This window comes from Passer montanus, unplaced genomic scaffold, assembly GCF_014805655.1.
Source record: "Passer montanus isolate IOZ18808 unplaced genomic scaffold, ASM1480565v1 scaffold10, whole genome shotgun sequence".
In the NCBI taxonomy this organism is placed as follows: Eukaryota; Metazoa; Chordata; class Aves; order Passeriformes; family Passeridae; genus Passer; species Passer montanus.
In genome coordinates this window covers 37,907,049-37,927,947 of record NW_024356505.1, presented here as the reverse complement: position 1 = coordinate 37,927,947, position 20,899 = coordinate 37,907,049, and the positions used below count along the sequence as shown (strand labels likewise).

The following is a 20,899-nucleotide window of genomic DNA, read 5'->3' as shown; positions in this document are numbered from 1 at the left end:
ATTTTATGCCCTGTGTCCTGTGCTTCTCTAATTCCTTTATCTTCACTACCAAAGACAGAAACAGAGAATTTTCTTAAACTCAATTCTGAAAAAGCAATGCAAAAGTAGCTCCACCTACACCTGTATCTACTTTTCATGGAGGCTTAGATTTTTCTCTGTCTTCTAGGCAATTTCTGCTCTGTCTGTTATGATATACTCTCATAATGCTCCTATGTCTCACATACCTAAAGCTATTTTTAAATATACCAACTCTTCCATTTTATTAGAAAGTGGAAGTTACTTATGGTATAAAACAGAAAAGCTTACCAAGAAAGAGATGAAGCTGATGAGTATGAATTATTTGGAAATCACTTTTAAAACTACTTCCCCAAGTAACAGTTTAAAGGCACTGTGGAGCCACACTTTATCCTAAATCTTTATACATTTCCTCCAGTCATTACAAAAGCATTAGCAGTCTGTTATTTCACACACTATTTTCTCCAAAGAAAACAGAATCAAGCACACAGAATTCAGTCCTCCAGCCCCTGCATGACACAATGTCAGTGGCAGGACTACACAGACCATGACACAAATGATTGATCAAACATCACAGATCAGAAGGGGCTTTTTTTCAAGGATCACTTCCACAGAAACCCTGACATTTGGGATTTTTCCACTGTTATGAAGACATCAATGACTTCTGCAACTAACCCCCATTCTGCATCTAAGCTTGAAATCAAAATTACCTGGGGTCAGAGAAACCCTCTGATTCCCAGTTAACAGTTTCATATCTCCTCAATACATTTCTTTCCAAAATGTCAGAGACAGAGTCTGATCACTATTATTTTAATTAAAAATTAATAGTACTCAGCCTTTTAATACTTTGATCAGCCAAAGCAATGAGCACATAATAGCCATTCCATCCTGAGTGATCAAAGTCAACACTTTCAGTTGGAAGGAAGAGTAAGTTGAGGGCAAATAAGGGCTGGCTCAGAACCAGGCCAAAGTTTTTTCAGGAGACTGTTGTCCAGCTTTTAAGAAACAAGTCTATGGCTATGGAAAGTGGTGTAATCAAATATTCATGATAACAGCAAAAAAAGTAACCTTGAGAAGAACAGAGAGTGGATGAAACAGCACTAGAATTTTTGCAAATTATCCAAAACAGGGTCAAATAATGAAGGAAAACAGCTGCTCAGTTCAAGTTGCTCCAAGTATTTAGTGCAATTTAATCTCAGCCTTGGAAAATTCCATCAAGAACAGACATTTTTACGTATTTCACTCAGGTATATGCACAAGAACTATTTAACTGAATTTTCTGTAAGAAGGAAAGTAGCTCTTGGAATCTAAGAAGTTTGTGAGCATGTAAAACATGAAAATTATCTATGCATCAAGTTGATTAAGTAATTTTTTGTGCATGGAAAATATGCTCTGTGTTGGATTAAGAGGAAGAGAAATGATGACAACAGTTCTCTCCAAGTCTGTCAAAATATAATTACACCTGCAACTGTCTGGTAGCTCGTAAGAGCATCTTCTGCAACTGGGTTAGAAGCTCTTACCACAGAACATCTGCTAGAATTGTGTGACACAATTTCAACAGTGATCACAGACAGCGTGCTCTGGTTTCCCTCATGTAACATAATTAATACTTTCACTGCTTTTAGTCTAATTTGTATTAATAAAAAGTTAAAAAAATACAAACATTATTTTCTCTGTTATAAATTCCAAAACAAGGAAGAACACAGTAGATATGGCAAGACATTTGGTTTACTTTGTTCCTGAAAATACACTTATACAAGCTGCAACATCAAAAAATAACTTTATATAAATTTGCTAATACACCATTTCCTACACAGCAGGAAAGCTTCAGTAATCACATTTTATCTCCCATCACTTACACCTCCTTTCATTTACCCAGCTAATAAGCTGTAACTCAAGGGTTTCCCAGTGCACTGTGAGGACAGCACTCACGGAATGCACTCCTCACCTTGATCTCCCTCCTTATGCCAATTAAGGCACCAGCCCCAAACTTCAAAGCAGTGACAGCAAGTCCCAGCCCTGTGCCCCGAGCACTCTGCACCCCAGAGCCCCAGCCCCAGCCCTGCCCTGACTCAGCAGCCACCTCCTCTTGCTCTCTCACTCACCTGGTTTTGGCTTCCACACCCACGGAGGCGGTGGAGCTCGCGGACTCCTCGGACACGGAGTGCTGAAGGACTGGTGTTAGCTGCTTGCTGCTCTCCACTTCTGTCTGGGCATCCTCTTCTGCAGACTGCTCTTTGACTTCTGGGTAAAAAAATACAAAAATAAAAATATTTAATATTTTAGCTGCATCTGGAAGCTTTACTTTGTGCAGAAAACATCCATTTTATTTACAGACAGGTTAACCTATGTAAGTATCTTCTGCCTAAGAAAAAAATTAGAAGAATAGGAATTTACCACATCTAGCTAAAACATGAAACTGGATGTTTACATTATTTCTATAACACAGAGTACCACTGTGAACTAAAGCTGTTCAATAGCAATGAGGAATGGGGTGAGGGGAGAACAGTTCAGTGACAAACTTCACACAAGGCTGGAGTCATTTCCATTCTCCCCACATCTCTCACACACCTGCTGTGTCAGCCCTGAACAAACATCACAGTGAGCACACTACTCTGGGGTATGTTAAACCTTTTTTCCTCCTCTATTACCTTCAACTTAGTTCAATTCCCTGCAAATTCATTCCTGGTTACACTAACTGTGCTGGCACAGGGTTGAGGAGGTGAAGGAATGAAGGACGTGGTTTATACCAGCTTAAACTTCATTCTGAACTGAAGGAACATAACCAATTTTTTAGCATACTTTTACATTTCCTTAGTTGTTAGTCAGAAAAATTAATATATTCATAGCTGACAATGCTAGATTTGACAACAAAGTTTGGTTTTACTCTGAAACATGAAACATGCCACTGTCTGTGCAACTTTAAATCCTGTTCCCGATCATTTCCCCCTTTGCTTGGAGTGAGTCAGGGATTTACCAGAAGGACATGGCAAAGTGCTGCTGCAAGTGCACCAGAATGCACAGAACAAGGTTCAAGGCTGTACAGCAACAGAATTTGGTGTTTCTGCACTTCTCCCTTGATTTTGAAACCTAAGCAACATAAAAATCACAAGACTCTGACAGATGTGCTTTGACATATCCAGCTTAAGACACATGTGCCTCATCCTGCCTATGTCCATGGCTTCTAGATCTGTCTCACAGCAGTGCCATTCTGGTCTCCTTCAAAATTCCCAGTGAACATGGGTCTGAGCTCAGAGGCCAGTACAAACAGCTCTTGCAAAGTAGTCCAGTTAGAGTAAAACAGCAGATTATTTAGAAAAATTCAGCAGAAGATGCATTCGCGTTTTTTTAAAAATTAACATACATGTCAAAATATAATTAAATATTGCAAAGGATAAATGACAAGTGGAGAAATGAAAGGGTAGAAGAATCTGCCACATGGGTGGGCATGCATAAAAACCTGCTACAAGCTTTAATCTTATAAATAAAACCAAGAAAAGAGAGGAAAATTCTCAGAACGTAAAACTGTGCAGCTTGGTCTGAAATACTGAAATCGTATGCCTGCTACAGCACATGGAAAATGGGAAATCTGTCCTGTTTCATGCACAGAGATTTGAAATAAGATTTTTATTTAACCTAAAGTGAACTCATTTAGGAAGACAATGTGTAACATTTAACACCTTAAGTGAACACCTCAAACCATAGTGATGAGAAACAACATAAAGAAAAAAAAATTCCTGGTTTGACTGAGTGTTCCAAGTATTTATCTGAGCTGGTATAAATTGAAACTGTATCTCCTACTTCAGTTAAACAATTCAGTAACATACATCTGAAATGGTTTCTGGACACCTGAAACATCCAAAAGTGACTATGTCCAAAATCCCAATGGCTTGTGTTAAACCCCTTTCATCAACTTATTCTGAATAAACATGCTGGATCATGATTCGACACCAAATAAATATCCCCTTGGGAATGCATCCCTTGTAATAGCAAATGTCTCAGTACGGAAAACAAAAGAAAATAAAGCCAAACCCCACACCCTCAGTTTTTGGCACATCTGAACAAACATCCCTGGATGTTTCCTGGATGCAGATTCCCGAAGCAGGCAGTGTCCAGCGGAGCCATTCACAACGGTCCGCGGTGCGTTTCCAAGAATGCTGGATCCAAAGGACAATTTTGTGCCAGCAACCCCCAAATTTCTAAATGCAACCTCAATGAAGAGAGCAAAACATAAACACCTAGAAGACAGGCAGACGCCAAAGCACTCAGAACAAACCCCACAGCCCAGCCCGGGACAGCCACGCCTGAAGCGCTCCAGGAAGACCACCGGAAACCCCGGCCCTGCTCTGATCCATCTTGGCCACTTTCTTTAACCTAGTTAAACTATGCAAAAGGAACTCTGGCTTGATTGTGTGCCTGCTGAAACTTTCAATCGAGTAAAGGAAAAAAGCCATTTACTCTCTGCCAGCTTTCAGCTCATTACCATGACTGGGCACCCAGCTCACTGGGAAGTTCAGGGGCGCTCTCAGTCACTCCCAGGAACTCTGGGCTGTGTGAGAAGACACAGATTGTTTCACTACACATGACAACTATACGAGCTTACATCCTTATGGTGCATTTCCCCTGCTGTTTGCTTCCCCAGAGAAGGAGGGACCCAAATTATACTAAATGAGACAAACAACATCTCAGTTGCTGTCTCTGCAATAGAGCAAACTGTGCCTCAATATGCCGTTGGAAGACTGAAAACACACGGTGCTCACTAAACAGCATGAAAATTTTGTGTGTTGCTTGTGGAAAAACTTTGTGAAAGTTTTCCTGAAGAAGATGAAGGAAGAACAGGAGCACTGCATTTCATGAGTCAATTTCTTAGTAGATGGATCCCAGCACTGGCCTGGTGAGGGGACATCTCAGATACAGCTCAGAGATGTTCTTGGAAGCACCTGGCACATTATGTTTAATGAACATCATCAGATTTGGTTATAGCATTCTACTTTGAAGCTACTGGGAATGAAGGATCTATGGATAATTAGTAAAAGGGAAGCTCATTTGCAGATTCATATGTAATGCTTTATTTTGCATCCTCTTTTCATGATTATTTCCGGCACAATGAAGGTCTTGCCTATGTACAGTGAGTTAGTGGGGAGACTAAGATTTAAAAAAACTAGCTGTACAATTCCCCAGTGTCCCTAGGTTATTTTTTAATGTCATTATTCTTTTCTAAAACTTTAGGAAAATACTAGGAAACACTGCACTTAATTTTTTTTAATTACTTAAATACAATTAAATCCGGAGTTCTTTCTCACCTGGATGCTGAGGACAGAAAAGCTTACTTTTCTTATTAAAAGAAAAAAACCCCAGAGTACAAGCACTGAAGTTCCTGTCCATATGGGCCACCAAAAGGCTTGAGAATTCCACATGCTATCCAACTGGAGTAACTCACAGAATCGCATCTGGTAGAGGCTGGAAGGCAGCCCAGACCCACCTTGTCCAAACCCCTGCTCAAGCAGGGCCACCAGAGCCAGCTGCCCAGATGGTTTTTGAGCATCTCCAAGGATGGAGACATGAAATACAAGGGAAAAAAATCAAATTGCCTAACACTGACAGGGGACAGATATGCAGGGAAGTCACTGGGACTGGTAAGATTTACAACATGTGTATTAAATTTCTCTTTTAATTAACACTTCCATCACATTTGCCTCAGTAGTATGTACACAGTGGTGGAAAGATAGTCCTTAGCTTTTACACTACTCAAGTTTTAGTTTGGGTTTTTTCAAGAAGGAGAAAAACACTTCACAGAGATTCAAAGATTTCTTATTCTTTTTATTCCCCTTTATAGAGCAGAATGGAGAGAACACTCAAAGAAAGTAACAGCATATAGCACCCCCAGCTGATTGACTATCCACCTTCCTAACAGTAGCTGGTCTCCTTATTTACATGTCTTATGTAGAGATTTACAACATTCTGAGTAATAATTGTGTTGATAATTTCCTGTTTCCCTCTCTATCTTCAGAGCCCTTGGAAACCTCTCCCCATGTGAGACACACGTGGGACACTCAGGCTCAGGAGGGAAGCCCTGGTTTTGTAAGCCCCCCCTGTGGCAGGGTTTGTGGAAAGCAGGAAAATGGGGATGGCTGGGATTTTATTAGACCATCACAGCTTTCTTTGGGGATGTGATGAAGCCACATCAATTTAAAATCTAAAACGTTCTTTTGTTACAAACAATCCCTCTCTGTTTTCATAAGGCCCTATTCTACAAGTTACCTGGGTAAACACAAAGCAAAATAAGGAGATGTATGTGTGGGTTCTGCTGTGGCAATCAGGCAAAGGACAGACATCAGCATACCCAAAAAGGTTTTCTTCTACATACTCAGAAACTACCTGTCAAGTCAAAACCTAAAAATACCATTAGAGTTCTACCAGAAAAAAATATCTTTAAAATTCATAATACTCATTATGAAGTGACACTTTTAAAAAAACCCCACAAAACAAAACCCAAAGAGCTGTCATAAACATTAAATTAATATTCTACTACTAAATTAATATTTAGGTGCAGCAAGTTGACTGTTTAACTCCTTTACTGTCAGACCTACTGATTAGGCAGACAATGAAGCACATGTCATGAGCTTCCAAAACTTGCACTAACACCAAGTATTGCAGGCTGGAAAATACCAAGATCACCAAACACAGCAGGGACATCCCAGGGGCTTCCACTGCTGCCTACCAAGATGTTCTGTGAGAGAAAGTAACGAGGTTTTGAAGGCAACCACAGCTAATTTTGCACAAGGAAGGGGTAGTGCTGTGTCAGGGAACAGCCAACAGGACCAGATGCTTTGCACAGCCCCACAGGGGTCTGCAGAAATACACACACACCAAAATGCTCCAGGAGTTTTGACAGATAAAAACCAGGTCAGTGTAGCAACAATATGAAAAGAAACATTAACAAGGGAATGCAAACTATGAATTTAAAATGCCTCCCTGTCCTGGGTTTGGCCAGCATAGTCAATTTTCTTTTTAGTATTGGGTATGGCGCTGAGTTTCAGATTTAGGATGAGATTTAATTTTGGTAACACATTGAGGTTTTAGTTGTTGCTAAACAATGTTTATTCTAAAGCAAGGACTCTTCAGTTTCCCATGCTCTGCCAGCAAAGAGGTGCAAAAATAAGCCAGGGGAGGGCATGGCCAGGACAGCTGACCCCAACCAGAGGGATACTCCACACCATAGAACACCACGCCCAGTAGATCACAGAATGGTTTGACTTGAAAGGGACCTTAAAGATCATCCAGTTCCAACCTCCTGCCATGGCCAGGGACACCTTTCACTAGACCAGGTTGCTCAGAGCCCCATCCAACCCATCCTTGAACACTCAGGGAGATGGGACAGCCAGAGTTTCTCTGGGGAACCTGTACCAGGGGCTCACCACTGTTCCAACCTCAACCCTGGGGTTTTACCTTGATCCAGTTCTCCTCCTTGTCCCCATGGGGCAGGGGGTGAGGAGGCACCTGTGTGGCACTCAGCAGACAGCTGGGATAAACCACGACACTACCCAGTACTATAATTAGCAAGTTTCACTCACGGTCCCAGTTTAGGAACAAAACAAGTGTCCACTACTCAGAGTTCATAGTTCTGTTACTGCTCTGGACACAATGTGATAGCAACATCACCTCTCCTGCCAGTGGCTGAGGAAGTCAAATGCACAGATCTCTTAGGTGCAGAAATCTTTTACAACAATCTAAAAGAGGGTAGTTTTAGATTACTATTAGAAAATAATTCTTTTTGTGAAGGTGGAGAGACTTTGGCACAGGCTGCCCAGAGAAGCTGTGAATGTCCCATCCCTGGAAGTGCTCAAAGGCCAGGTTGGATGGGGCATTGAGAAATGTGGTCTGCAAGTCCCTGTCCATGGCAGGCGGGTTGGAACTGGATGATCTTTAAGGTCCTTTCTAATCAAAACTATTATATAATTCTCTGATTTACATACTGTAACAGGTGCTAGATGGAGACGAGAAGAAAACCATCAGTTAGTTATTCTTTCCTGTACATTCCACTGTATATTTTGATAATTTTCATTCAAATGAGCTCTTAACTGCAAAATACACATTTAGTACAGAAAATTTTGATAATTTTCATTCAAATGAGCTCTTAACTGCTCTTAACTGTAAAATACACATTTAGTACAGAAAATGAAAATTTTGTAATAGTTGTAAAACAATAACAAGATTCTCAATGTAGGACCATTTGAAGTGTAATTCTGGTCACCCAAATAACACAAAACCATATTATGGATAACCATAACATGGAACCTCCACGACTGAGGAACTTCCTAAGCCAGGAGTGGTATTCAACAGCACTCATCTGATTATTGTTCCACTCATTTATTTAGGTCTTCTTGAAATCCATATCAAGTTGTTCATGCCCAAAGCATCCAGGAACAATGAATTCTGTAATTGCAGTAGATGCTGAGTGCAAATGCACCTGCCCCTGTACTCTATGAACACCACCTGATCTCCCCTAATTTCTGTGTTGCACAACAAAACGAGTCCTTGTACCCTGTCCATTTTCTCCATTACCACTCTTTTTTAGATCCTATTACACTTCTCTCTGTGAAATCACTTCAGATTGAAGGTTTTACCTTAACTGATCCCCACACAGAAGCTATTACTTACTTCTTGTCATACTTGTTGGCCTTTCCTGTACTTTCCCAATTACAGCTCATCCTTTTGGAGAAGGCAAAGCAGAACTGCACGTGGCATTTAACATGCCACGGGTTTATAAAGCAACAGTAAAAACAGGAAAAAAACCCTCGCTGATGCTTCATTCCACTTATCTCTTTACCAGTAATTCCTAGAATTTCCTTCTCTCTTTAACTTAGGAAAGCTTCTGCAATTCTCAGAAGAACTGAAGCACCACTTGCTCAGGTAGCAAAAGCTATTTGAGAGTGATTTTTGTTTATATAAAAGCGGTATGGTAATTTTGCCCTGCATGTTCCTTTACATGAATGACTACTGAATTAAGAGTCATTTAATGGGTACCTCTCTTTTATTATTTAGAATACGTTAGTTTTACCCACTACGTTCTTCCCCTTTGAACCTGACCTAGGAAAGGGCTACCAGGGTAGGTGTTTGTGGGACTACAACACCAGCCTGATTTATAGTGTGATTTTAATTCATCAGCAGTGAATTTCCCTTCTATTTCTTTTACCCAACTGAAGAGTCATCCTCAACACAGCATTACTGTGAGAAAAATTAAGACAAGTCTACAGAATTAGCAAGTGGTTCCTGCTCATGGCAGAAAGGATGGAACAAGATGATCTTTGAGGTCCCCTTCCAATCTAGACCATTCTGTGATTCTATGAACCAAAACATGCACAGAGCAGCCCCTCTTTCTAGTGAGGAGAAGAGCACATAGCACACAAAGCACATGCAAGTATTTCAATGTATTTGAGTGGTAATGGCCATGCAGATTTTCCATTACATCACTAATGACACAGCAGCAGAGTCAAACATCAAGGTAATGGAGAAGTTGAAAATTCTAGGTCCTGGGAAACTTTCAAAACCTGTCGGATTATGTTTAACAAAGCATTGGTTTGATACCAAAACTGCAAAACCACTACTGAATAAATAAGCAAAACCAGAAGAGTTGCATTTGAGAAATAACCTCCAGAATGGAAAACTCAGTGAGGTTAAAACTGATTTGGAATTAACAGATGGCACCAGGTGATTTCAAAACACCTGAGACACAAATATCAGTCAGAAGGCAAAAAAATCAGATTTTTCTAAATGGCCCATTTTAAGTGTGCATGATGATAAACGGTTTTATTGAGTAAGCCCATAATGGTTTAAATGCAACTATCAAGTAACCTCCTCTTTTGTTTGCTTTCCTCATTACAAACAAATTACCAGAATATAAAGCAAAAATAATAAGATGCTTATAATAATTACAACAACATGCTTCAGTTCTGCTAATTTTTCCAGTGGCTGAGCAGGTAAGAGTCAGCAGCACAAGAAAGAAGAAATTACTCCTTTTCTAATGAGTACACAGAATATTACTTGCCTTAAAAATATTTAAGTGCATTTCTAAGCACATATTTGCCACAAATTGTATGGCCAAGTTTAATCTACAAGAAAGCGCTCAGTGGTGTTAATTCTTCCCTTCATTAATTTGAGAGAGAATGGGTGGTAATGATGAGGCCAAAGTATCTGCCTGGGTTTTAAAACTGGATTTTGGTATTAAAACACCTTGCCAAGAGCTTTTGCCATTGATTCACCCAGACCAGGATTTGCTCTCAGGTGTGTTTTGCTTTGCTTCAATGACAGGCTCTACTCAGTAAGGTTCATATGACTGCAAAAGGATGCCTGTATTTCCTTTAATAAGCAGGATATTGCAGAATTTTCTTCTCTAGGAAAGTGCTTTTCAGGCTGCTTCAAAGCTGATGAGACTCTGAATTAGTCCAAAAATCCCTGGCAACATCTGCATTAATAACTTTCCTCCACTGAGAAGTATTTGTTTCTGGTTCTTCAGTGCTTTGCCCAGAGACAAATGAGTCTGGTCAGAGGAAGGTCCATCTTCAGGAAGTTAATGTAAAGTCCAACAAGAAATGAACTGGCCAGGCAACATCACTGGATCTAATAAAAATGTTACTAACAGTAACTAACAGTAGATAAGGAACTACTGGTTGATAAAATCATCCAGGTTTTTTAATGTATTATCAGAAGCCTCTGAACACCATGGGGAGTTGAGGGTCTGGTAGAAAGCACTGCTGTAAGAGCTGGTTGACATGGTATGGACAGTTAACAAAAGCAACACCTGACCCAAGAAATTCAGCAGTTCAAATAAACTTATTTTATTGCATTTCACCCAGATCTGATTCTCAACATTTTTATGGGACACAGACAGGAAGAATTACAGACTCTAGAATGAGTTGGGATATTTCGCAAGTGTTCTCCAAAAAAAAAAAACAAAAAGGGAATAATCAGATAATTAACATACAGAATTCAGTTTCAACTTAAATGCAGAGCCAAGAAAATATCAAGTACAGAAACTTGCTGAAACTAACAGAAGATGGGGAAAAGAAACAGAAGCCAAGTCTTCATTAGTAGCAAAAGGGCTACCAAACCTACAGTAAGCATACCAGGAGCTTCTTGGTGTATTATTTCTTTCTTTGGATTAGCAGTTTTATATTTGCACAGATCCCTGTGCACAAAGCCCCATGCTTTCCAGAATTTTCTGGTTTGTATATTCTTGGCCATGAGAAATTCACTCAGCAGAAGAAAAATGTTCTATACAGAGATGAGGAGCACAAGAGGATCCAGAGGGGAACACAGCATTTTGCAGCAAAAAGTCTTTCACTGATAAGCAGAGAAGTGGAAGGTGTTGACAGCTGGAAGGTTTGACAGGACCAGAGGCACCAGGCACAATGCAGGAGGCTCCCCCTGAACATCAGGAAACCCTTTTTTTACTGTGAGGGTGCCTGAACACTGGCACAGGATGTGCAGGGCAGGTTGTGGAGCCTCAAGCCTTGGAGATAAAAGCTCCTTGGAGATAAAAGGTCTGGACATGCCAGCTCTAGGTGACCCTGCTGGAGCAGGGCTGTGGAGAAGATGGTCCCCAGAGGTCCCAGCCATCCTTAACCATGCTAAGATGCTGTGGTGCCAAAATGATGGGAAGAATGGGAAACCACAATATCAGCTGGATAGAGAAACATCAGTGTAACATCACTGGGAGAACCACAGTGAGGAAAAATGAAGGAGCAGACAGCTGGAAAGAGCAATACAAAGCTGAAGAGCAGAACAGACATGAAGTGAGGAGCCAAAGGATCAGCAAGAGAGACAGGGCTGGTGGGTAAATGAAAGGAGTCTGTCCTGAGGTTTACAAGAAGCTGAAAATCTATTGATTCAGTAGAAGCAGTTGTCAACACCCTTTTTTCAGGAAAAAAGTTTACTTAGCTCCAAACAGCTCTTTTTTTCCAAATTCCAGAATTTCCTTTCTCCGATTCCAAATCCCTCCTCCTCTCTTTCCGTCCTTAAGAATTCATCTACACCAAAGGGAACTTAGTACTTGGCAGAAAAGGGACAGGGCTCAGGAATTGCTGCAGTTGGCAGGAGAAGCAGCCATACTGAACTGATCAGAGCAGCACACGGCTCACCCTGCTCCGCTTCCAACTCTGCCTCACTTCACATGTGAGATTACAGAATTTTGGGAAGGGCAGTAACTTGTTTCCCGAACTGCAATTAAAATGACTGTGCCTCAGCATTGCAAAAGAGCCCCTTTGGGAAGAATTTCTGTCTTTTTTTTTTATTTAAACAAACATTTGTGTCAACATTACAAATGGAAATAATGTTTAATACTTGCACATTCCTTGCTTTTTCTCCCCATAAAAGATTTGACAGCTACCAAACCTAAGATTTCTTTATCTTCAGTGGGATTATATGGGGCATATCCTTTTTCCCCTCCCTGTGAGGGGAGTTCTTACTCCTCCTGCATTGCTCCCTTCTCCCTAAAAGCAGAGCTCATTATACTGAATACAACATTAATAACATGTACTTCTCTCATTTTATGAATCTTAATTAAATAAAACAAAACAGAAACAACCTCAAAAACTCAGACTCACACAGTAAAAGAATTCCTGATTATTCTCAACATACAAATCTAGCAATGGAAAGGAAGCTAGGAACACAGAAACTCAAAATATGTCACAAATCAAATGTCAAGATCTTTAGACATTTAATTTCAACTTTTGTAATATTACTATATTGTGTTTTGGTTTGCCAACTACTGCAAAAATTTTCTGGCAAGACAATTCTTTGCAAGCATAGAAAATAAAACCCTTTTCTAGCTGAACCAAAGATTAATAAACTAGTATAGAAATACCCTTCAATTTAATCGAAGTTTTAAACAGAGAAACAAACTGAGATTATTCCTTCTCCCACACTTTTGTACTAACTCAGGTAAATGCTTAGAGTAAGTTTTAGAGGCAGCACCCTTTTCAGATAATATGATTAAACCTCTAGCACGTCACATGGTGCCCAGCTTTTAAAATAACATAATTGTGATTCTGTCTCTATCAAACTGCTCAACATGATAATGCTCTTTCAAGTCTATTTTGGTTCCCCTGCACAAATGGGATTTCAGACATGTATTTTTACTAGGCATCTTTTCAGTGAGGAGCACAGTCAGTAAATCCATCCTGGGCTCAGCACTGAAGTGATGGTGCCTCACTTCCAGCAGCAGACCTGCCAGAGTCGTGGTCCATGGGGGTTTCCAGCACAGTGCTCCTGCTGCCCACACCTTTAGAAATGGCTATCAGCCACCTGTGACACTCAGGATTATTCTGATGAAAGATAACGGAGAGAATTATCTATATGCACTCTCAGAGCCTTAAAAATAATTGTGTTCTTCTCTCTTCTCAATCAGAAACTATTCTCACGTTTCTGTTGAGTAACTTTGTTAAAAATGACAAAAGCGAAAAAACCAAAATACAGCCATCACTGAATTCCCTACACAGTAGTACACCAGTTGTTAGGTTTGAATTTATATTTGGGGCCTTTTTATTTTTCTTAAACATATTTAAAATTTATAAAACTTATCACTTTAAGAGGATAAGTGCCCCCTTCACGGACTTCCACAAGAATGCTTCTACCACACAGGATAGGAACAGTAATCATCATCATAACGTAATAATAATGATGGAATAATAGAATTAGAACTAGTCTTCCTTTACCCTGCTCTGTTTTTCTACACACAAATACCTGCTCCAACTTTTTCACTTATATACTAATTTATTAGCCTATTAACTAGTAATTACCTACTTGGAGAAGCTGCAAAAGATCACCCAAGTTCACTACCACCAGCAGTTTTATTTGAAGGGGTGGAAAAACAAAGGGCAGAATAAAACAATAAAACATCCCTGAATTAAGCTATAATTTAGGCTCCTTCCACATGCCATTAACACTTGAATTCAACACAAGTTGTGACTACACACTCCAGACACTCCCCAAAGCCTCGAGTCACAAGCACAAAGACTTCCCAGCACCATTCCACATCTAGCAAACACAAAGTCCATCCTCAGGATAATTTCAGCATCCTCAGGAGAATTTCAGCCTCCTCCTCCTCCTCCTCCTCTGTGGCTTTCACCACAGCAGCCAAGCTCCTGCTTGGCCCATGAAAAATGCTGCTGCAAAAATGGCTCTTCTCAGGTTCTCTACTTGTTGTCCCTATAAATCTGCACTAAGCACAGATCCTTGACTTCATCTTCAAGGACTTCACTACTCTACCCCATCCACTCAGCAGCTTTGAGAGACCTGAACAACTCCATTAACCCAGAAATGACATTTCCAGGCCATTTCTGCCCTGACCAACAGCTTCTTCTGTTCATGTCTCTGTGCTTCCTTCCACTTCTCTCAATACACATACAGGGCCACCTAATTAAATTTATAAATCCTTACGTTTCAATGTATTTTCAAGGCTTATTTCTGTCAAACCAACAAACTTCTGCCAAGTGGCCACAGCATCATCTTTCCTGGTGGGTTTCATCCTTCTACACTCAGTCTCTGGTTAAAAACAGGGAAATGGCTACAGACACGTGCCTGGCAAGGAGATGACAGCTCTTCACCAAGGCCTTTATCTCATGTGTTGGCTCATCTGTTTGTCTCTTTAGGCTCCTGAACTGCCAGAACAGAAATCACAAACTGTTTCAACAGTACTCGGTCCAGAACAATGAGCTCCCTCTGGTAACTGAAGCATTTGGGTACCACCACAACAAATATTTACCAAAGCAAGAACAGAGATTTATCCTGTTTCCTAAGCAGCAGCAGGAAGCATTAGCCTTTGGTTATCCTGGTTATCCCTTTGTTATATAGACTGCTGTAGTCAGCTGAAGACACAGGTCAATAAGTAGTAGTGTATTTTGGCAGGTATTCCAAAAACAGCAGCTGCCACTTCAGAGCATTTGTTTTTGTTAGATACAGCCTTGCAAAAGTAGGAAAAGAACCTCTACATATCTACATTACAAAGAGATTCCCATTACACTACTTAAAAATAATAGCTTCAATAGCTTTCAATTAATACAGGTTTAAATATCAAGGTTTAAATCTGCCCAAATGGCACATCTCGTACTACTAAATGGAAGAAGTATTTCTTGTCTACCAAAGTCCTGCATAACTAAATGCATTTCTGAGAGAGAAGCAATACCCAGAGAGCATCAGCACTATATTCTCAGTACCTGTTTCCACAGTGTTTTCTGTTTCTGCTGCCTCCAAACCATCCATACTGTCTTCATCCTCCACTGCAGTTTTTCCTCTACTCCGAGGCCTGCAAACATAAGAAGGAAAAAATTCTTAGACTGAAAGCATTTGTAAAATTAGGATTTAAATCACTTCATTCTGAGGGATGAATGTCAGCATTTAATTATGTAACATTCAAGCTAACCCATTATTTCAGTCTTGTACAAACTGGGAGTCCTCCCCTTTGTCCCCGCTCTAGGTTTCTGTCCCCAGCAAGGTACACATGAATCAGCAGCTGGTCCCTTAAGTTTCTCTGATTCTTCTCACACGAAGAATACAATAATGAATTTTACTGATCAAACAACAGACTAACTCAGCCAGATTTTGACACAAGCATCCTGTCTGCTCCATGTAAAATTTAACTACAGAGAGGTAAGAGAGAACATTATCCAAAATCTGGGCAGCAGCTACTATAAAATAGAGACTGATCCACGCAGAGCACCCTTGGAAGAAATTTCCATAGAATAATAATGATGCTAAAGCAATGAAACTGAAACACACATTATTTTCAGTGAAACAATATTTTGACAGATGAAGTAAAATGTTATGAGAGATGACTAGATGTCATCACATTAAAAAAAGTCATCACGTGAGGACAGCCTGTCAAAACTAAAATACCTGGCAGATTTGTTTCAATTTCAACCAAGGTCTGACGGAAAGCAGACAGGTTTGTGCCACAAATTCCAGCCTTTTCTCCCTGCCTGGCTCTTCAGTAACTATCATGGTGGGCTGTTGAGAAGCCCAGGCATCCAGATTCCCAGCTGTTCAGCAGCCCATTTGAAAGGGAGCCAAGAGCTTGGCAACTCGCCTCCCAAATTTTCAGGCTACTTGGCAACCTGCCTGGCATGCTGACGGAAAGCCTGGGAGACCCTGGGAGCTTCTGATTCCAAGTACACAAATTTTGAGCAGTTTGGGGCATCTCAGCAGTTCCAATGTCCAGAGCTCCCAGGCAACCATTCACCCAACCAACACGCCTTGAATCGGCAGGCCAGCGCACGGGCACCCCGCCTGCCCCCCCAGACAAAACCCCTCCAGTTCCTCTTTCACTGAGCATTCTGAAAGGTTTGGGTTTAGTTCTGCATTGGGGAGAAAAGGTTTTGGGTTTTTTTCTGAAGCGATTAAATCATTCCAAAACCAGCATTTCCTTTTTTTGTACAGTCTCTTACAGCACTTTGGTCCGTCCAAACTATTTCCGGAGGACTGGATCTGCTAAATCAGCTACAGAAGAAATGCTATCATGCAAAGCCTTTGGTTCTCTTGGATCAAAGAACAAGGCAGAACTGGAACCATCTCTGGAATCCACAGGTTGCTCTCCTGCTAGAAGAGGATTGATTCTCTTGGATTACCTAGCAAGACAATCCCTTCAGATTGTATTGGAACCATTTTAGTCTCTGTGAAGGAGGAAAAGAAGAATTAAAATGAGGCTCAAACCGAAGTCTGAAAACCTCCCACTCAATTTACAAAGGAGCCGGGTGAAAGGGAAAAGCAAGAAGAGATTAAGGACAGGAGGACTTTTCTTGGCATCCCTATAAAGTTTTTTCAGGATAATGCTGAAAAACGTGAGCACAGATGGAATCCTAGGGATTACAACCCATGTTTCACAAGAATTCAAACCAGAATAAACTGCACAGTGACCAGATAAAGTGTCTTGCACTCCTCCCTGCAGCCACAGCATCAGCCCATCCAGGAGTACAGTGACCAGTGAGCTGGCCAGAATGGGGACATGTTTTGGAAGTGGAAAGGACACAAACACTGCTGGCAGCAGCATCTGAGATGGTCAGAGAGATGAATTCCCATCCACAACAAAGAGTAGGGACTGGAGCAAATGGAATATCACAGCCACTGGATAGAACAGGCTCTTCCAGCAAGACTGAGATACAGCAAGGAGGGTAACACTCCTCTAACAATGAGAAAAACTAAGCAGCAGGTAAAGAAGACAAAAGCATTTAAGTATTAAATTTCTTGCAGCTCTTCACAACATCCCAGCACATCATCCAGTGAAAGGATAGGAATGCAGGTGAGTGAAAACACTTCCCTTGGTGCAGGAATGCTCAAAAGCTTTACAGAACACAATCAGCTAAGGACAGGGATTATTTCTAAATCCCATCCCAATTATTCTTCTACCAACTACCTGTCTGCAATGCAAAGTTACAAGTCCATACTAAACAAGGATTACTGCAAAATCATCACAAACAAAAATGATAATTCTACTTTTTCATAGATACCGCTTTTCAGTATTCCCCAATACAACCCTGGAGACAAAACTTGCTGGATAGTGGAAGATGATGATTGTTTATGTCTATTTAATAATTTAAAGATGAGTTTAGATTTTCTGTTGAATTACAGTTCATGTATTAAACACCAAAGTACCTCACAATGTCTTTTTAACGTTTTGTTTAAACAAGAGCAGTATTCACGCCTTGAACTCACTATTGTATTTTAGGAACCTATTTAACACCAAGGAAAAGCAGAGGTTTCAATTAATTAAACATAGCTGCTTCTTTCAGCAGAAGACATAACCACGTCTGGTGTTTCCTTGCCATTCCCCTCCCCCAAATATTCTACAAAAAGCCTTCTTAATGTTGTGCAGGTTTTAAATAAAACTGAAGAAACAGTAGAAAACACGGTAGATTATATCGTTAACTTATTTTTGCTGCTTACATTCATTTCCCAATCATCAGAAGAGATTTTATAGCCTACAAATTTATGTTTGGCTTAGAGCAAAAAATAACTCAAGTCAGAAAACAGTTAAATATACACTGTACTGACAACTATAATTTAGTGTTTCCCCAGCAAATGCCATTTGAGAAGGCCATATAGCACACCTAATCGCTGCAATCAGCATTTGTAATAAGAATGGATTGTTTCATGCTATTTGCATTAAGTTTAAACATTTTATTTAATAGTTTTATACATGAAGCTTTGGGCTGATTTGCATAACATTGCATTTTTCCACTGACAAACCCTGTTAATTTTTGGTTTTTTTCTCTACATTTATTTCCACTTGCCCTTAAATACAGTGGGAAAAGCAGCCTGTGCTCCATTCTTTGCCTGGAACTTGGTTTCTTCTCAAGTTCATCCTTCTGAAGGAGGATGTGAGAAGGCAATAGGGGAAAGCCGGTGTGGAGGGCCAGTTTTCAGAGTTTTAAAGCAATTATGAAACAACAGCCCATGACTATTGCCCTTCACCCACACGAAGCCAGGCAGTCCTGAAACATAATTGCTGTATTGAACACCACAGCTTCAGCTCTGCTCTAGATCTTGAAGCCCAACCCCAAACTTTCCTACCAGGAGGAGTAACTCCATCACCCCAGCAGCTCAGAAATATTGAACACAGATGAGCCACATCTCCTACAGCTCACAACAGACCCAGAACAAAATGTACAGGCAGAGCCTGACCAATGCACACTCTGGCAGAAAACAATAAATATTAGTCAGTGGCCAGGCAGGGAGCTTGGTACAGGGGCTGAAGTGCTGCCAAGGTCCCTGCCATGGCTTCCTTGCCCGCCTTTTTCCTACAACAGAGGTCAATTTACAAGGAAAAAAAAACCAAGAGCACGTCTCTTTCTGCTCAAAAGAACAGATCTGCTGAGAGAAATATAACTTCTTGAAGTGTTTAAAGCATGTTCAGCATTTTATGGAATAAAGTCAACAACAAACTAGACTTTTTTATTAATACATGAATATAATTACTCTCTACAATAATTTTGCTCCTCCTTCGATAAAACAGAGTCATTTATCCAAATCCTTTGTGACCCACTCTTCAATTTTTTTATCAATTAGCTTTTTCAGCTAATGCCTTTCATTAATCTCCATCTTTAAATATACCACGGTAAACAAAAATCTCGTAATTCTTCTCTGGGTAAGCAACTAATTAAATTTAGCCCTGAGGGGGAAGAAAAGCCCAGAAAAACCTTTCACAGGGCTCCCTCTGCACAGGGGGAAAGCCCTGCTGAGGCTGCCTCAAAGCCCTGAGGACTTGGATACCACTGGGACATCACCAGGTACCTGAGCAGCTTCTGCTGAATGCACAGAGAGCAGCACGGGAGAAAATGGAAAAGTCTCTTATTCACCCGACAGTAATGAAATACTATTTCTTTTCTTCTTTTTTTCTGCATGATTTGGGCTTTTTTTTTAGTGTTTTGTTTTGTTGTTTTTTGAAAAGTCACAGCAATAGCACCAAAACTGGACAAGTACAATGTAGGTCAAAAGTACATCTTGGATCTTACTCATTCTTTCCACAAAGTGCTCAGGAATAAGGCCATGGGCCAACATTTCCTGGAACGCATGAAATAACTGACAAAGCTACTATCCTCAGATGCCTGTCACTGCCAGGACTAGTTTATGATTACCCAGAAGTTACTGCCAGACACCAACTTTCTGTAGGTCTTCCCTAAGTTGCTACCAACAAAACCATGGGACAGCTCGTTCAAGACCTTCTATCAGAACTATCCTACTCACCCTGTGCAGTTTGTTCCAGGCTTAAGAAAACAAGATCCACTTGATCTTGGTGTACAAGATCCACTCAAGAGTTGGCTCCTTTTTCCAAAATGTTGAAACCTCTACATCATTCAGAAAAGAAACCACCTTCCTTCGTACGCTCTGCAAACCATGGAGCAAAACTGATGGCACTAAATATATAAAACAGGGCTAATAACCTTAAAAAGCAGTGCAACATCTGGGATACAGTAACATCCTAAACCAGCACAGATGTCTTGTTAAATGAACATCTGTCCACAGCCCTGTGCTGGAAGATGGTACAGGAATGATTTATAAAAAGGTTCAATTAGTGCTGCCATCAGCACGGCTAGTCACAAATTAATGTTCCCAGGCACTTTCACAAGTGAAAGCTGCTACCCTCTTTTCAAGAATCTTTTTAACAGGTGTCCAAAAGCCACATGCTCCCACTACACTACTACTGAACCGTGGAGTCCTAAATACAGCTGTAAAAGTTTAACTGTGCTTAAGTAGAGGCTAAAATACTCAAGGTTCAGCTGGTAGCCCCAAGCAAAGAGAACCACAGCAAGCAAGAATCAGTTCATGGAAACACCTATGAGGAAAGGGGTATTTTTTTTTCCCTCTCTAAATATTACTATACTCTTTATTACTTCTAAGAGTTGAGAAAATTCTACATCCAAGTCTGGATAAAAAGAAGAGCACAGCTCTGGAAGCAAGGAAAATGCCATCTAGCTAGAATAAACTTCAATAGCCCTAAACATTAACAAGCCTAAAATAGGAAACTCTCTCTTATATTGACTCCAGCTTCAAACTGATTCTGATTTACAAGATTCTTCACAGGATTTTTTTAATTGAGCAATCAGTAATAGGTGAAAATGTTCCCTGTGTTTTCTTTTGTACATGGAAATAAAAAAAATGCAACATGTAGTTTCTTTCTATTTACTTATGTTATAGATGTTTATACTAAAGGCTGAGGAATCCTGATGCATGGGAAAGATGTGCAACAGAAACATGACAAGTGAAAGGTGACAAAAAGTTGACCGTTTACTAATAGAGAGAAGTGAAATCTTTCTTGTTTTAACATCTGCTGAACCAGACTTTAATTAAAATGTCATAGAACTTGCAGAACCTTCAGTTTCATTATTAAAAC

The 20,899-nt window shown here is 40.3% G+C and overlaps 1 protein-coding gene across 13 annotated transcripts in view; it reads right to left on the bottom strand.

The window, feature by feature from the left end:
* KMT2C (lysine methyltransferase 2C) overlaps positions 1 to 20,899 on the bottom strand; it is a 189,042-nt gene that overhangs the window by 127,018 nt on the left and 41,125 nt on the right. For all 13 annotated transcript variants that reach the window (XM_039703915.1, XM_039703946.1, XM_039703925.1 and 10 more), the window contains 2 exons: positions 15,231 to 15,319; positions 2,121 to 2,259 (listed from right to left, as the gene is read on the bottom strand). In XM_039703915.1, the coding sequence (XP_039559849.1) occupies positions 2,121 to 2,259; positions 15,231 to 15,319 (228 nt within the window). The remainder of the gene's footprint in view (positions 1 to 2,120; positions 2,260 to 15,230; positions 15,320 to 20,899) is intronic.